General features: G+C 42.6%; 1 protein-coding gene across 1 annotated transcript in view; it reads right to left on the bottom strand.

The window, feature by feature from the left end:
* The window catches only part of pnpla7a (patatin-like phospholipase domain containing 7a), an 89,827-nt gene that overhangs the window by 74,563 nt on the left and 452 nt on the right, over positions 1-14,812 (bottom strand). The window contains exons 2-8 of the mRNA XM_080756538.1: positions 13,718-13,775; positions 12,660-12,734; positions 8,885-8,972; positions 5,872-5,954; positions 3,682-3,770; positions 1,687-1,827; positions 1,255-1,414 (exon numbers count right to left, since the gene is read on the bottom strand). Coding sequence (XP_080612664.1) covers positions 1,255-1,414; positions 1,687-1,827; positions 3,682-3,770; positions 5,872-5,954; positions 8,885-8,972; positions 12,660-12,734; positions 13,718-13,765 — 684 coding nt within the window. The 5' untranslated portion in view covers positions 13,766-13,775. The remainder of the gene's footprint in view (positions 1-1,254; positions 1,415-1,686; positions 1,828-3,681; positions 3,771-5,871; positions 5,955-8,884; positions 8,973-12,659; positions 12,735-13,717; positions 13,776-14,812) is intronic.

Raw genomic sequence — 14,812 nt, 5'->3', positions numbered from 1 at the left:
AGGCAGTGGCACATTGCCACACAGGCAGACACACTCCACATGCACATTGGAGATTGATTAAAAACAGCCAGAAAGCATGTTCAAATGTGTTTATGTCCCCCCACAGACCTAGTGGAATAATACAATACAATTGGTGAACATCGACTGAGAGGTGGTCAGTCGACTGAGACCCGTTCCGATCGATTAGTCGACTGTTCGACTGATCGAGGTCAGCCCTAATGTACCTACATTCTGGTGGATGCAGAGTTTAACGATTATGTACCTACATTCTAGTGGATGCAGAGTTTAACGATTATGTACCTACATTCTGGTGGACGCAGAGTTTAACGATTATGTACCTACATTCTAGTGGATGCAGAGTTTAACGATTATATACCTACATTCTGGTGGATGCAGAGTTTAACGATTATGTACCTACATTCTGGTGGATGCAGAGTTTAACGATTATGTACCTACATTCTGGTGGATGCAGAGTTTAACGATTATGTACCTACATTCTGGTGGACGCAGAGTTTAACGATTATGTACCTACATTCTGGTGGACGCAGAGTTTAACGATTATGTACCTACATTCTGGTGGATGCAGAGTTTAACGATCATGTACCTACATTCTGGTGGATGCAGAGTTTAACGATTATGTACCTACATTCTGGTGGACGCAGAGTTTAACGATTATGTACCTACATTCTCATGGATGCAGAGTTTAACGATTATGTACCTACATTCTCATGGATGCAGAGTTTAACGATTATGTACCTACATTCTCATGGATGCAGAGTTTAACGATTATGTACCTACATTCTCATGGATGCAGAGTTTAACGATTATGTACCTACATTCTGGTGGATGCAGAGTTTAACGATTATGTACCTACATTCTGGTGGATGCAGAGTTTAACGATTATGTACCTACATTCTGGTGGACGCAGAGTTCAACGATTATGTACCTACATTCTCATGGATGCAGAGTTTAACGATTATGTACCTACATTCTGGTGGACGCAGAGTTTAACGATTATGTACCTACATTCTCGTGGACGCAGAGTTTAACGATTATGTACCTACATTCTGGTGGATGCAGAGTTTAACGATTATGTACCTACATTCTCGTGGACGCAGAGTTTGACGATCATGTACCTACATTCTCGTGGACGCAGAGTTTGACGATTATGTACCTACATTCTGGTGGATGCAGAGTTTAACGATTATGTACCTACATTCTCGTGGATGCAGAGTTTGACGATTATGTACCTACATTCTCGTGGATGCAGAGTTCGAGGCGTCCGTCCTGAACGACGTAGATGCTGTCGTCGTCCTCTCCGGGCCTGAACAGCCCCTCGCCTTCCTGTAGCTCGATGACGATCATGTGACGACACAACTCCAGGAACAGAGGCTTCTCGAAGTGGCCCAGGACCCTGGAGTGGTCCGTGGTGGGGGGGAAAGTACTCAGTTGTTTTTACTTCAAAAAACCCATTTTGACCTGAGATCATCAGATTCTAAAAAAAATGTCTTCTAAATCCCGACAGTTTTCTGGAAAAGCTATGTTTCCATGTCAGTCGTTCTTCGATTTTTCAAAAATAGCAGACCTACAAGCTCGTAGCGCGCCACTCGGTGGCGCGCTATGAGCTTGTAGATCTGCTATTTTTCAATAGCTAAAGCATAACGTAATGCTAACACCCTCCGTTACCTGACATTCTTGAGCATGTAGAGGACCTCGGAGGGGAGGTTGGAGCTCTGCACGTCGAACTCCGTGAGGTCAGCTTCCAACAGAGAGGGAGGCGGCTCCTTGGGCTGCAAGGTGGGAGGGTCCTTACGAATCCTGAGGATTCTATTGGACAGGCAACCAAACTGTTAGGACAGGCGACTGCAAGGTGGGAGGGTCCTTACGAACCCTGAGGATTCTATTGGACAGGCAACCAAACTGTTAGGACAGGCGACTGCAAGGTGGGAGGGTCCTTACGAATCCTGAGGATTCTATTGGACAGGCAACCAAACTGTTAGGACAGGCGGCTGCAAGGTGGGAGGGTCCTTACGAATCCTGAGGATTCTATTGGACAGGCAACCAAACTGTTAGGACAGGCGGCTGCAAGGTGGGAGGGTCCTTACGAATCCTGAGGATTCTATTGGACAGGCAACCAAACTGTTAGGACAGGCGGCTGCAAGGTGGGAGGGTCCTGACGAATCCTGAGGATTCTATTGGACAGGCAACCAAACTGTTAGGACAGGCGGCTGCAAGGTGGGAGGGTCCTTACGAATCCTGAGGATTCTATTGGACAGGCAACCAAACTGTTAAGACAGGCGGCTGCAAGGTGGGAGGGTCCTTACGAATCCTGAGGATTCTATTGGACAGGCAACCAAACTGTTAAGACAGGCGGCTGCAAGGTGGGAGGGTCCTTACGAATCCTGAGGATTCTATTGGACAGGCAACCAAACTGTTAGGACAGACGGCTGCAAGGTGGGAGGGTCCTTACGAATCCTGAGGATTCTATTGGACAGGCAACCAAACTGTTAGGACAGACGGCTGCAAGGTGGGAGGGTCCTTACGAATCCTGAGGATTCTATTGGACAGGCAACCAAACTGTTAGGACAGGCGGCTGCAAGGTGGGAGGGTCCTTACGAATCCTGAGGATTCTATTGGACAGGCAACCAAACTGTTAAGACAGGCGGCTGCAAGGTGGGAGGGTCCTTACGAATCCTGAGGATTCTATTGGACAGGCAACCTAACTGTTAGGACAGGCGACTGCAAGGTGGGAGGGTCCTGACGAATCCTAAGGATTCTATTAACCGAACGTAAAGTAAATTAATTGTCATTAACCCATTTTAGACCAGAGGACGATTCTACGAATGCCTTCTAAATCCTGACAGTTTTCAGAAAACCCCAGTATGTGTACAATTTAGGCATTTAGCAGACACTCTTAATCCAGAGCAATTTACAATAAGCAAAAAACTAAAAAGCATAGCAATACATCACATACATAAAAAGTAGTAGTCATGAAACATGCGTAAGCTAAGAGCGTAACAGTGGAATATCTATATAATGAAACTATACATACAAACTATACTATACATATATAATATAAAGTGCTACTACTACATGACATGCAAGTCAGTATCAAATGCTATCCAAGTCTACATAAAGTGCTATCTAAGGGTCGCTAGGGTAAGTGATGGGAGTCTGAAGAGGTGGGTTTTTTCAGACTACGGCGGAAGGTTGGGGGAGTGAGGCTGCAGTTCTGATTGTGATGGGAAGTGCATTCCATAGTTTTGGAGCTAGAAGGGAGAAGAGTTTGGGACGTGTGGAGCGTTGTCCCGGCGTTTTTAGTGAAGGTACTTCTAGCTTTCCCCGCGTTGGCTGATCTGAGTGCGCGGGAGGGTTTGTAGGGTTTCGATCATACTTGCAAGATATGGGGGAGCCATACCTCTGGTTGCTTTGAATGCCAGCATCAGAGTTTTGTATTCTGTGGCAGCGACCGGGAGCCACTGGAGGGGAGCGGAGAAGGGGGGGGGGGGAAGACGTGTGAGACTTTTTGGCTGGTTGAAGACCAAGCGAGCTTGGATCAGCTGGAGAGGCTGATCATGCCGGTAGGCCAGTAAGGAGGGAGTTACAATAGTCGATAGACTATATGTTTCTATGTCAGTGGTTCTCAAACATTTTCAAAAAGGTAAAACAGATCATACATACTTGTGCGCTATGCTGAGAACTTTGGTTCTTTTGCGTATGCGCTGTGTTTTGGAGACTGAGGTGGAGGGCGTAGATGACAGGGTCTGGACCTATAGGGACCAGGAAGATGAAAGTTAAACTTTTTGCCGTTTTCAAAAAACAAACAAAAAACGTTGCAGTTGAAATTAATCAAGTTAGAAATATAGACATATATAATAGAAATTCAAGATGGGGTTTTAACCACGTGAAGCCTATAGCTTCCCACTGCTGGGGGGGGGGGGGGGGACGACATTGTGACGTGGTGTGAGCTTGTTTAGAGCAGTATTGTTTTGTGTAAATAAATAAATAAAAACTAAGCCATGATGACTAAACCTATGACAAAATGTACTGAGATTTTGAAAGACTAAAATGTACGGAAGGGACTAGTGGACAAGTCATATTTTGCATGCTGAAAATCTGCTATTTTCAGCAAGTGTCAAATCAGCCATTGCGACGGCAACAAGGCCCACCAAAAATGCATTTTAGTCGACTAAATCAACTGTAGATTTAGTCGACTAAAATCTCATATTTAGTCAACAACACTAAAACATTCCAGGTGACTAAAATGTGACTAAAAAGTCAATTTAAACTATTCAAGAGACTATGACTAAAACTAAAATGTCGAAAACAACACTGCTGTAGAGAGGCTATTTTCGATTATGATATTTGGTACTGGTAAAATACTAGCGGACCTTGTATGTGTAGGCCCCCGGAAGTCGACCAGGTGGGTTTACGTTGTTAAAAAGGTGAATGTGTTATCATCAAGTACATAAATCCTTCAATTACATGTTCATTAAACTCTGCCCTCTAGTGGTGGAAAGAAAAAAGCGCCTGGTGCTCTTTTTGCTTTATACCTAAAGGATGACATAACACAAATGCATGCATTTGTAGTCTTGCGATACTCAAACTCACACCAGTGACAACATGCTACTACTTGTAACACCGACCTACGACCTACTGTACCAGTGGTGGGAAAAAGTACTCAGTTGTTTTACTTAGGCAAAAGTACCAATACTGCAATTTTAGAACTACTTCGTTACATAGTAAAAGTACGGAATTGAAAATGTACTCGAGTAAAAGTACAAAAGCCTCGGCATCAAAATGTACTTAAAAGTACTAAAAGTAAAAGTACTCATTGTGCAGAATGTGCCATTTCACAAGTTCAAAATGGGTACAAAGTCTATTGAATATAGCAGATCTACAAGCTCGCTTGTAGATCGGCTATTTTCATATGGCCGAAATGTATAGGATTGAAGTGGTTAATATGTTAGGAATTAATAGGTATGTAGGTATGTTTTCTAAACAACGTTAAAACTCTTTCAGCGCCACCTGGTGGTCACCAGTTTAGGCTCTGAGTGCCAATTCTGCCATTATAAAGAAAGAAAGAATTTGTCATTCTATTATGCGTGTAATGTGCATGTCATCACCTGTACACCAGATTAGAAGAATTTTCTAAATATGGATTTTTTTTTTTTTTTATTCCCAAGGGAGAGACGTCTTGACGCCCGTGGCATCCATTACTTAGTACGTCTTGACGTTTTTGGCTATTAAAATCTCCAAAGTAACTAGTAAACGAAAGTTTTCAAATAAATGTAGTGAAGTGAAAGTACACATTTTGGCTCCGAGATGTAGTGGAGTAGAAGTAAAAGTATTGGAAATACTCAAAGTAAAGTTTTACTCGAGTACAGTACTTAAAGGGACACTTCACCCTTTTTGCAAACAAATATATGTTAATGACGTTTAGAAGCTTTAGTTCACTTTCCTGGGGGTATTTATGTGTGTAATATGTGGTTTTAGATATTTTAGATTGTAGCAGTGAGCCTGTTGTCTCTGATGTCATGGACACTGGGCTCACTTCCTTCCTGGACTACATGTTGTCTCAGTAAGACAGCTCTCCCCCCTATCCACAAGGAGGAGCAGTGCACCAAAAAATTATGGGAATTGTAGTCCAGGAAGGTAGTTCACTTTCCACCACTGCGACCTACTTGTATAACATACTACCATGATCAGGGTTATACACATTGATAATGCACGCCATGAGTGTTTTAGCATTGCATTTGTAATTCAACTGTACTCTTCTGTGCAGTTTTTTTTGGCAAATCTGTTAACACGGTATTAGTCAATGAATCAAGCATTCAAAAAAAAAAAAAAAAAAAGAGTGAGTAAAAGAACCTTTCGCATTATCTTTCTCCCATAAAAGAGCACTTTGTCCCTCTTTCTGAAGCGATAGTGAGGCTCACCGGCCTGGCGAACACCTTTGACACAAAGAAAAAAGACACAAGTTAAAACGTCTTACATTGATTCTGATTCCAGACCACACCGATGCAACTCATGGAGTTGCAATGAGTTGCATCGGTGTGGTCTACCTTAAAAAAAAAAAAAAAAACGTTTTGTCCCAACGTAACTTTTAGGGCACTTTCTCAAGCAGCTTAAGAGAGAAACGACAGGTCGCCCTCAAATGAACCGATCTCAGATGAAAGTAAGTAAAAACAACAACAAAAATGACAATACTGCATTATTGGGTAAAAAAAAAAGAAAAGTATGTACAATGAGCCGATTATAGCTGCTAAATAAGCCCCGGCAGAGTTAAGCGTCAGCGCCTACGATACATCCTGCTTCATGCTTGGAAGGCATTTAGTCCCAAGAGAAAGCCTTGATTGACCAGTATATATATATATAGTCAACTTGCCAGCCCCATACAGAACCCCATTGTGAACCCGGACATGTTGAGTACACCCTAAAGTTGTATGCTAGAAATGTTGAGTATGGCATTTAGAAACTGCCGGATGCCAACTTGCATAATTATGTTTTCATTTTTCGAATGAATTTTTACATTTTCATAATTAGCTTAATAAGCTGGGGTACCATTAACATCCTATATAAAAAGGCAACATTTTTAATTTTCATTATGCTTCAATGTGGTACTTGGGTCAAACTAGGGGGTTTTATCATGATTCTGAATTCATTGCAAGCATTAGTTTTGCACGACAAACTTGCGGCTAAAAACGTCCACAGCCGTCGACACAAATGTGGCTATGGACGAATTTAGCCCAAGGAGTGTTTTTCATGCAAAACTAAAGCTTGCAATTGATTCAGAATCATGATAAAAAAAAAACCCTAGTTTGACACGTCACATGCTACTTAAAGGAGAATTCCATACTAAAAGGCTTTCTTACCTTTCTTTGTAGTTGTTACGTCCCCCACCAAAGAGGTCCAGGTGTTATTTTGTGCAAAAGCTCCTTATTGGCTGTTTCCCCTACCATAAGCCCTAAATGAATTGCATTGAATTGAATGGGCTATGGGGCTATGGGGCTATTCGCTTATTTCCATCGCTCAAAATTATAATTTCTTTGTATATATCCTCTCTTCATAATGTAAATAATATCCCAAGCGGCACACTTTACTACTTCTTTCGATGGAAATAAGCGAACTAGCATAACACCCCATAGCTCCATTCAATTCCCATTCAATGCAATGCAATTCATTGAGGGCTTATGGTAGGGAAAATAGCCAAGAAAACACCTGGACCTCTTTGGTGGGGACATAACAAATACAAAGAAAGGTAAGAAAGATAAGAAAGCATTCTAGCATGGAATTCTCCTTTAAAGCATAATGAAACTTTCAAAATGTTGCCTTATATAGGATGTTAATGGTACCCCAGCTTATTATGCTAATTATGAAAGTTTCCCCAACATAATGCAAGTTAGCATCCGGCTGGGGACCCATACTCAACATTTCTAGCATAAAACACTAGGGTACTCAACATGTCCGGGTTAGCATTCTGGACAAGTGGACAAATACAACAGTAGTCATCGGAGAAAGGAAGCTCGCCAATTAAAACAGAAACGTACAACATTTTTCCTGCAGAACATCCCCGTCTGCACAGGCCCGGCGGGAGCGAGCGTTCCCGACAGCGATGTCGCACAAACAACGGTCCTGATAATGTTAGCGTTGGCCGTTGCGCTGCGACGTATAGCCCGAACCAATCACATAACCGATAAATCGTATAGCGCGTTCAGATCTCAACCAATGAACGTGTTTGTTGCCGCGAAACCTATAATAATATAGGACGGTTGGACGACGTCGCAGCAGATCTAAAAGCGCTACGAGCTTGTAGATCTGCGCTTTTTTTCTTAGAATATGTATTCTTTCAGAGCGAACGTTTTTAACTCAAATCTTTGCATCTTGGGAGGGTCCCTGGAACAACATATTTTGAGATGGGGGGGCCAATTACTATTATTATTATTATTATTTGTGGGGGTGAGAGACATTTAAAAAAACAAAACATCAGGATTTAAGAAGGCATTTGTAGAACCGTCCTCGGTGTCTAAAATGGGCTAATGAGATTTGATCGGTCGCTCGCGGCGCTGGCAGTGTGTGGACGACGTAGGTGTTTTCCGCTGACCGCGCGACGTAGCGCGCGGTGAAGAACATTTACATGGACAACAGAACAGGACAACTCACCCCCTTTTTCCGTTTACCCACCCCGGGACGCTCCCCCATGCAGTGAGGGGTGGGAGAGAGGCTGGACGGCAGAGACGGCTGGACTTTGAAATCCTCTAACTATAAACTTTACCTTACGACAGCAGCCCAAGTACAAATATAATCTATGTAAAGGCTATGCTACACAGTGAAGTCAGTTCACAGAAGTTGTTGTAGGCTATGTGGGGATTATCTGACGAGGTAATCTGGTTAGGTTATCTGACCCCCCCCCCCCCCTTCACACGGACATGACATTAATACCTGTATGGATTTACACATGGACATGTGTCATGTCCATGTGTAAATTGTTGTTATTTATTATTACCGTGTTGTTTTTTAGGGTTGGAAGTGCTCTTTAAAACGGTAGATTTTATTTTAGCTTTTGGTCCTCTTGTCCTGTTTTACTGCTCATTTCTACGTACATTTCACTGAATTTTAAAGATACTACTTTTTTTTAAATATGTGACAAATAAAGATTCATTGATTGAGTGAAGGTACCATTTGAGTGGGCAAAAACCTTACATAATAAATTATACTAAATTGTTTATAGGGTCAACATAAGTCCTCCTTTCCATAGGAGTATCTTTTTATATTTTTCCAAAAAAAAAATACAAACAGCCAATAGCACATTACAAAGTTATCCCCCAAGCAAAACGGGGCAAGCACCGGGGTGATTTGTCCAGTATTCCATGACATAACTCACTGGTCAGACTGTATCTTCTGTACAGGAAAAGCACCACGACGCCAATCAGAGACACGGCGACAGCAGCCCCGATCAGTACGCCAGTGAGCTGCACAGGATGATTTAATGAGAGGGCAAGACAAAGGGCAGAGCGATGAGAATATTCACACACATGAATGAAAATGATGCAAGCTGAATCGAAGCACACTCGCAGCACAAAAAGGTGCCTGCTTCCGTACTCTCGAAAGCAATCGCTCCTCACAGACTTGAAACAACATAATCAAAGTATAGGTTCATAAGAAAAGTAAGAGATTTTTTTTTTTATATATATTTATAATCCCACGATTTTGTAACCCACCCCCTGTGTCAATTATCTAATGTGATCCTGGGCTCTACACACCCTCCGCCAACCTGGGGAGAGCAACGGACTTGAACTCATGCTTCCTTCATGCCCGAGTGTCCAAGTTGCTCCTTTACACCTGACAGAGGGGGGGGGGGGGGTTTCCCTGGTTGGACGTAGCGCGTGGAAGGAACACGTTATTCCAACCAGTTCCTTTTCCCCTCCATCAGGCGCCCCGGCTGGCCAGGGGGAGGAAGTTCAGAGACCAGGATTACAGCATGTTTTTTTGTGAGGGTACACACAGGGAGAACATGCACAGCACTCCACACAGAAAGGCCCTTTCGCCAAAGTAAGAGAATTTAAAAACAATGAGCACCCCATGTGGCAAGCAGGTGTCCAATTTGTTTGTTAAAATGGATCAATTCCAAGAAGAGAAACTGGCTTGCTTGGGAGTAGATTTCAAGAGCAAATGCAGTTCTCACAGCGGGGAACATGATATGAGATATCTCTCTCTGTGTGTGTGTGTGTGTGTGTGTGTGTGTGTGTGATAATAACATCTGCGATAAATGAATACTTACATTACAATAGCAGATGCATAAGCTCGCAGAGCGGCATGAAGTTATACGCGCCGTGAGCTCGCATCGGCTGCTATTTTTGAATAGCCAACTTAAAATGACACAAATGCTTTCCCATAGTTCTCAATGGGTGATAATAAGAGGGACGCATTCGCCGAAAAGAAATAAAACGCCATGTTATTTGAACATTCCACTAGAGGATTCCACTCCCTTGAGTTGCACCAACTCGTTTTCAAGGGAGTCCTCAGGGCATGCAACATGCAACGAGGTACAACACAACAATACGGCAACAAACAAATAAAGACATACACAAAAGGCCCCCCCCATCACAAACCCACTATAGTACCCCAAAGTTTCATTGAAGAAAATGTAATGAAATGAAATACACAACATTGCCAACGACTGGTGGTGGTAAAGGAGGTGGAAAAAAACAACGTCTCTTCCAAGGAAGGCAAGGTACATGGTCTACTCTAAATGAAGTTTGGTCACATTCTTGACTTAGATTAACCTTATACGTGTTTGAACGGTGCAGCCGTCCCAAGGATCATGTGTGTCCCTTTCCCTCTATAGCATGGGTTTTCAACAGGTGGTCCGTGGACCACTTGTGGTCCGTGAAGGTGTTGCATGTGGTCCCTGGCCATGCATTTAGTAATGTAGGAAAGTGAAGATTCCTATTGGAATTTATTGCATTGACCACAAGTTGAGAAACAATGCAGTAAATAATCTGGTGACAAATGATGACGCATCGATGCTGTCAGTTACTGGGAAGACGGATGTCAAGAACTTCCACAGAAAAGTGAGTTAGAATCTCAAGGGAAACTGTACCGGATTGCCTGGTTGAGTCACCATTATAAGGAAATGTGCCCATAATGAATCGCAAGTGTCTGCTTACTGAGTCATAGACAGCCGCGGAGGAGAGCGTAGGGATGCATGTTTAAAGTAGGACCAGCAGCTGACAAAGTGGCACTGTTGAGCTTCACACTGTGGTGCAGGTGCATGGTGGGAAGATGATTTTAGTGTAAGACCAGTAGTTTTACCACCAGCACAGAGCTGGACTATTGTCCGACAGACAATAGTCCGACAACGACAAACCAATAGTTTCCGACAGCCAATAGTCCCACTACTCCAATAGTCCGACAGCCAACAGTCCCACTACTCCAATAGTCCGACAGCCAACAGTCCCACTACTCCAATAGTCCGACAACCAACAGCACCACTCGGTTCAAACGAGTCTGACTTTTGGTCTCACGTGTGACTTTTAAGACCAAAATGGCTTCCATGTGAAAACATAATTAAATGCTTAGAAGCTCGCTGAATCTTTCTGTGTCATCACCGTGTATGTTGTGTCAAGGATTACACGGGTGAATTACCACATTTGGGTGGGATCATATCTAATCGTTTTGAGAAGATAACAATCAGTCTCCCGCGGCTACGCAACAGGAGGAGAACGTTATGAATGGGTATACGTGGCTCGGCTAAATGTCTCCCAATCTACTCTAAAGATCAGCCTTGGGGTCCGTCTGTGCCCAAATATGGACGTATAGGCTCTGTTGCATGTACTGCAGTTCCCTTTTCCAGAACGTGGCCTTCACCGCTTCCTGTTCTGGGTCAGATTCTCATATAGCTTCATTTGATTAGCCTCGGAAACCCAGGCGTTTTTATTTCCAGGGAGAGGAAAACAAAAGTCTGGGGACCGAGTCCACTTCAATTCGGCTGATTTCTGATCGTCTGCACCTTTGTTAAATTGACACAAACACACGTACACACACACTCTCTCTGTCGCTCTAATTAATTAGTCTCATGTAGCGCAGCTGCGTCTAGATTCTCCCGGTGCCTATGCCATAGAAAGCATAGGTGGACGTCCACAGGCTATCATTTTGATTGGCAGCAGCAGCAGATTTGAACTGGAAAACACACAACACCATATTCTGCGTTCTCCTGGATACCAAAAACCTCAAAACAAGCTGCGAGAGGGAGATGGACAGGCGGCGGGAGGGAGAGAGATCCATAATTATCACGCCAAGGCCACGCAATAACCCAAAGAAGGATATTCTATTCACCCATGCAATAGAGGGCAAGCGCGCGACATCGTCGTACCTGGAATTTATGCGGGAACGGCCACTGAGTGGCAAAAAAACTACTTTCCGGCCTTGACAGCCCCATTCATCCAAACAGAAAAGTCCTGTCTGATTGCAACTCACCGACAGTGCAGCTGTACGAAAAGCTTCAATTATCCTCTTTCTATCTGCAAAGTTTTTGTTTCATGAAAATCCACCATAGAAACGTTATGAGCTACTTTCTGTCAAGAATTGCCCCGCATTTGATTATTTTTCAGAGTTTGGAAGTGCTTGTTTTCGATAACACAACATTTTTTGCTGCCTCCTGCATTATGTGACATTTAGAAACAGGTGGTACGCACTACGCAGGACGGTTGAGTGATTTCCAACGATTTCCAAACTCCAAACAATCCATTCTGCTCAATGTTTTGCCACTCAGTCTAGATGAGGGGGGGGCGTGTCCTGATGGGAAAACCATGCATGTTTGTGCATACTCTCTAAAACCCGGCCCAATGCTGGGTACTGAAACCTGAACACACGAGTCCGTGCACCAACAACAGCAGGCAGTGAAAACGCAGCATGGCTTGCTATTCCACATTTCGTATCATGTGGTCTAGATATCATAGCCAAACAACTCCTGGGAACTGGGTGTTCTCCTCAAATATAAATACCATGCATTTCTGTGTTCTCGGTATGCGTGCATAAATGTGGACTGCATTTATTACAAAACAAAATAATACATTTGCAAAAAAAAAGAAAAAGACAAACACATCTCTCAAAATGTGAGCCTTTCGGGATAATTTGTATAGCAAATTCACTCATACCATGGTTGTCTGCATTCTCTCCTCCACAAACTGTAACACTCGTGCTTTGATGTCACTCCTGCTGTTCGCCAACATCTAAAGAAGACAAATCAACAAGGAACTCTAGTTAGTTCTATTAAACCCATTCTGGGCGGGAACCCCTTTTGGTGTTTTAACTAAGCATTCAAAAATAGCAGATAGACAAGCTCATAGTGCACCACCGAGTGGCGCGCTACGAGCTTGTAGGTCTGCTATTTTTGAAAAATCGTGAAAATGCGGCACAAATCTTTGAATATATATTCTTTTCAGAAGACTTTTTTATTTTATTTCGACGTCAGGCCTAAATGGGTTAACATTGCAGCAACATAATTGTAATTATCATATAGTAACTACTAACTTAGTAAGATATCAGAAACTAAGATGTGTCCATATGTGACCGGCTAAAATCATCGAGAAGCTAAAGTGATCACAGCTGCCTAAAAAAACCCCAATCAACGTGTCTGTTATGTTGTTATTGTAATGTGTATTATACAGAATTTAGCTGGAATACATGCATGCATACAACCAGTGGCCAGATATAAATGCAAATATTAAAACACGTGTTTAGGAATGAATTAAGATTACATAATAATAGAAAAGGGATATAACACATTAGCTCATTCTGGGCGGTAGGTCTGCAATTTTTTTGAAAAAATGTAGCGCGAATTTGGAATATATATTCTTTCAGAGCGAACATTTATAACTGAAATCTTTGCTTCTGGGGGTGTCCCTGGAACAACATATTTTGAGATGGGGTTGGAAGCCAATTACATATAATCTTGGGGGGGGTCCTTGACATGAAAATGTTCGAGAACGACTGACATAGAACCAGCATTTAAAAGGCATTTGTAGAATCGTCGTCAGGTCTAAATGGGTTTAAGTCATTACCAAAGACAGACAAAAAACAGACAAATGCAAGTGTGGGACTGTGCGTGTGTGTGTGTGTGTGTGTGTGTGTGTGTGTGTGTGTGTGTGTGTGTGTGTGTGTGTGTGTGTATGTGTGTGTGTGTGTGTGTGTGTGTGTGTGTGTGTACACTCACTGAAGTAGCCCAGCTGCACAGATCCCCGTCTTCTCCCTGGCAATCCATGCTGTAAAGTCTAAAGTAATATATAAAGAAAACCTCTTTCAGCTGCGTGCAAAATGGCAAAAGTATGTTCACACCATCATGTGATCCTTTCCCAATAATTGCATTACACCGTGTATATATATGAACAGTGAGGACAGGACAGGGATTGGACAACCAAAAGGTAGAGCGCGGATTGGACAGTCCAGTCCCCCCCGTCCCAACCATACGGATTAGGAAGGAACTATACAGAGTGAACTTCTTTCTTGGCAAGAACCAGTGGTCCAGGGAACCAACCAGTGGTCCTTGTGGGGGTTCCAAGGTGGTCCCCAACTAAATGCAACCACTTTTCATGTCATATGAAAGCAGGGAATCATAGCTTCAAATTGACATATTGGTTGTTCAGTTTGACCCACCGGTTTTTGATATGGCTTATAGAGTAAATGTCTCGCAGAGAAAACAGCGAGGTTGAGAAAACAGGCTTGAAAGGTTCACTTCTGTGGTCTCCAACATTACACCTATAGCGACATGCTCTGACACGTATTTCAGACATGACACAAATCTGGTAAAAAAAAATGGAGAGTTGGTAACCAAATGGACCCTTCCTTTACTATATAGACCTTTAACTCCTGAGAGCGAAAATGTGTTTAGTTTTACACTCAGTCTCAAGTGTTCAATTATTGTTAAACATCTGCATTACTTAATTTTTCAAGAAGTCTACACAATTAGAGAATTGTCATTTTGATCAACGTTTGCCTGTTATCTCTCCTAATGGTAGCAACATCAATACTGCATGGAAATGTGGACACATATCTAACAATAACAAAATATTCTAAGTTTGGGGGACTCAAATGCTGAATAAATAATTGAGCAATTGATATGAAAAGGGGCGAAAACCACTGTCTGGTATAATAGATTGATTGAAATATTTAACAGTTTGCAGAATTACAGTACATTTCAAGCACAACTCAATACAAAGACTGTTAACTGTGAGTGGACGACCCAATAAAGCATTACACTTGTTTACAAGAGGGTCCACCTTGTTCAATTCATCAAAACATTTAGAGACGT

Source organism: Protomyctophum bolini (assembly GCF_963924005.1).
Source record: "Protomyctophum bolini genome assembly, chromosome: 22".
Taxonomy (NCBI): domain Eukaryota; kingdom Metazoa; phylum Chordata; class Actinopteri; order Myctophiformes; family Myctophidae; genus Protomyctophum; species Protomyctophum bolini.
Note: the sequence above shows the minus strand (reverse complement) of the source record. Positions and strands in the feature narration are given on the sequence as shown.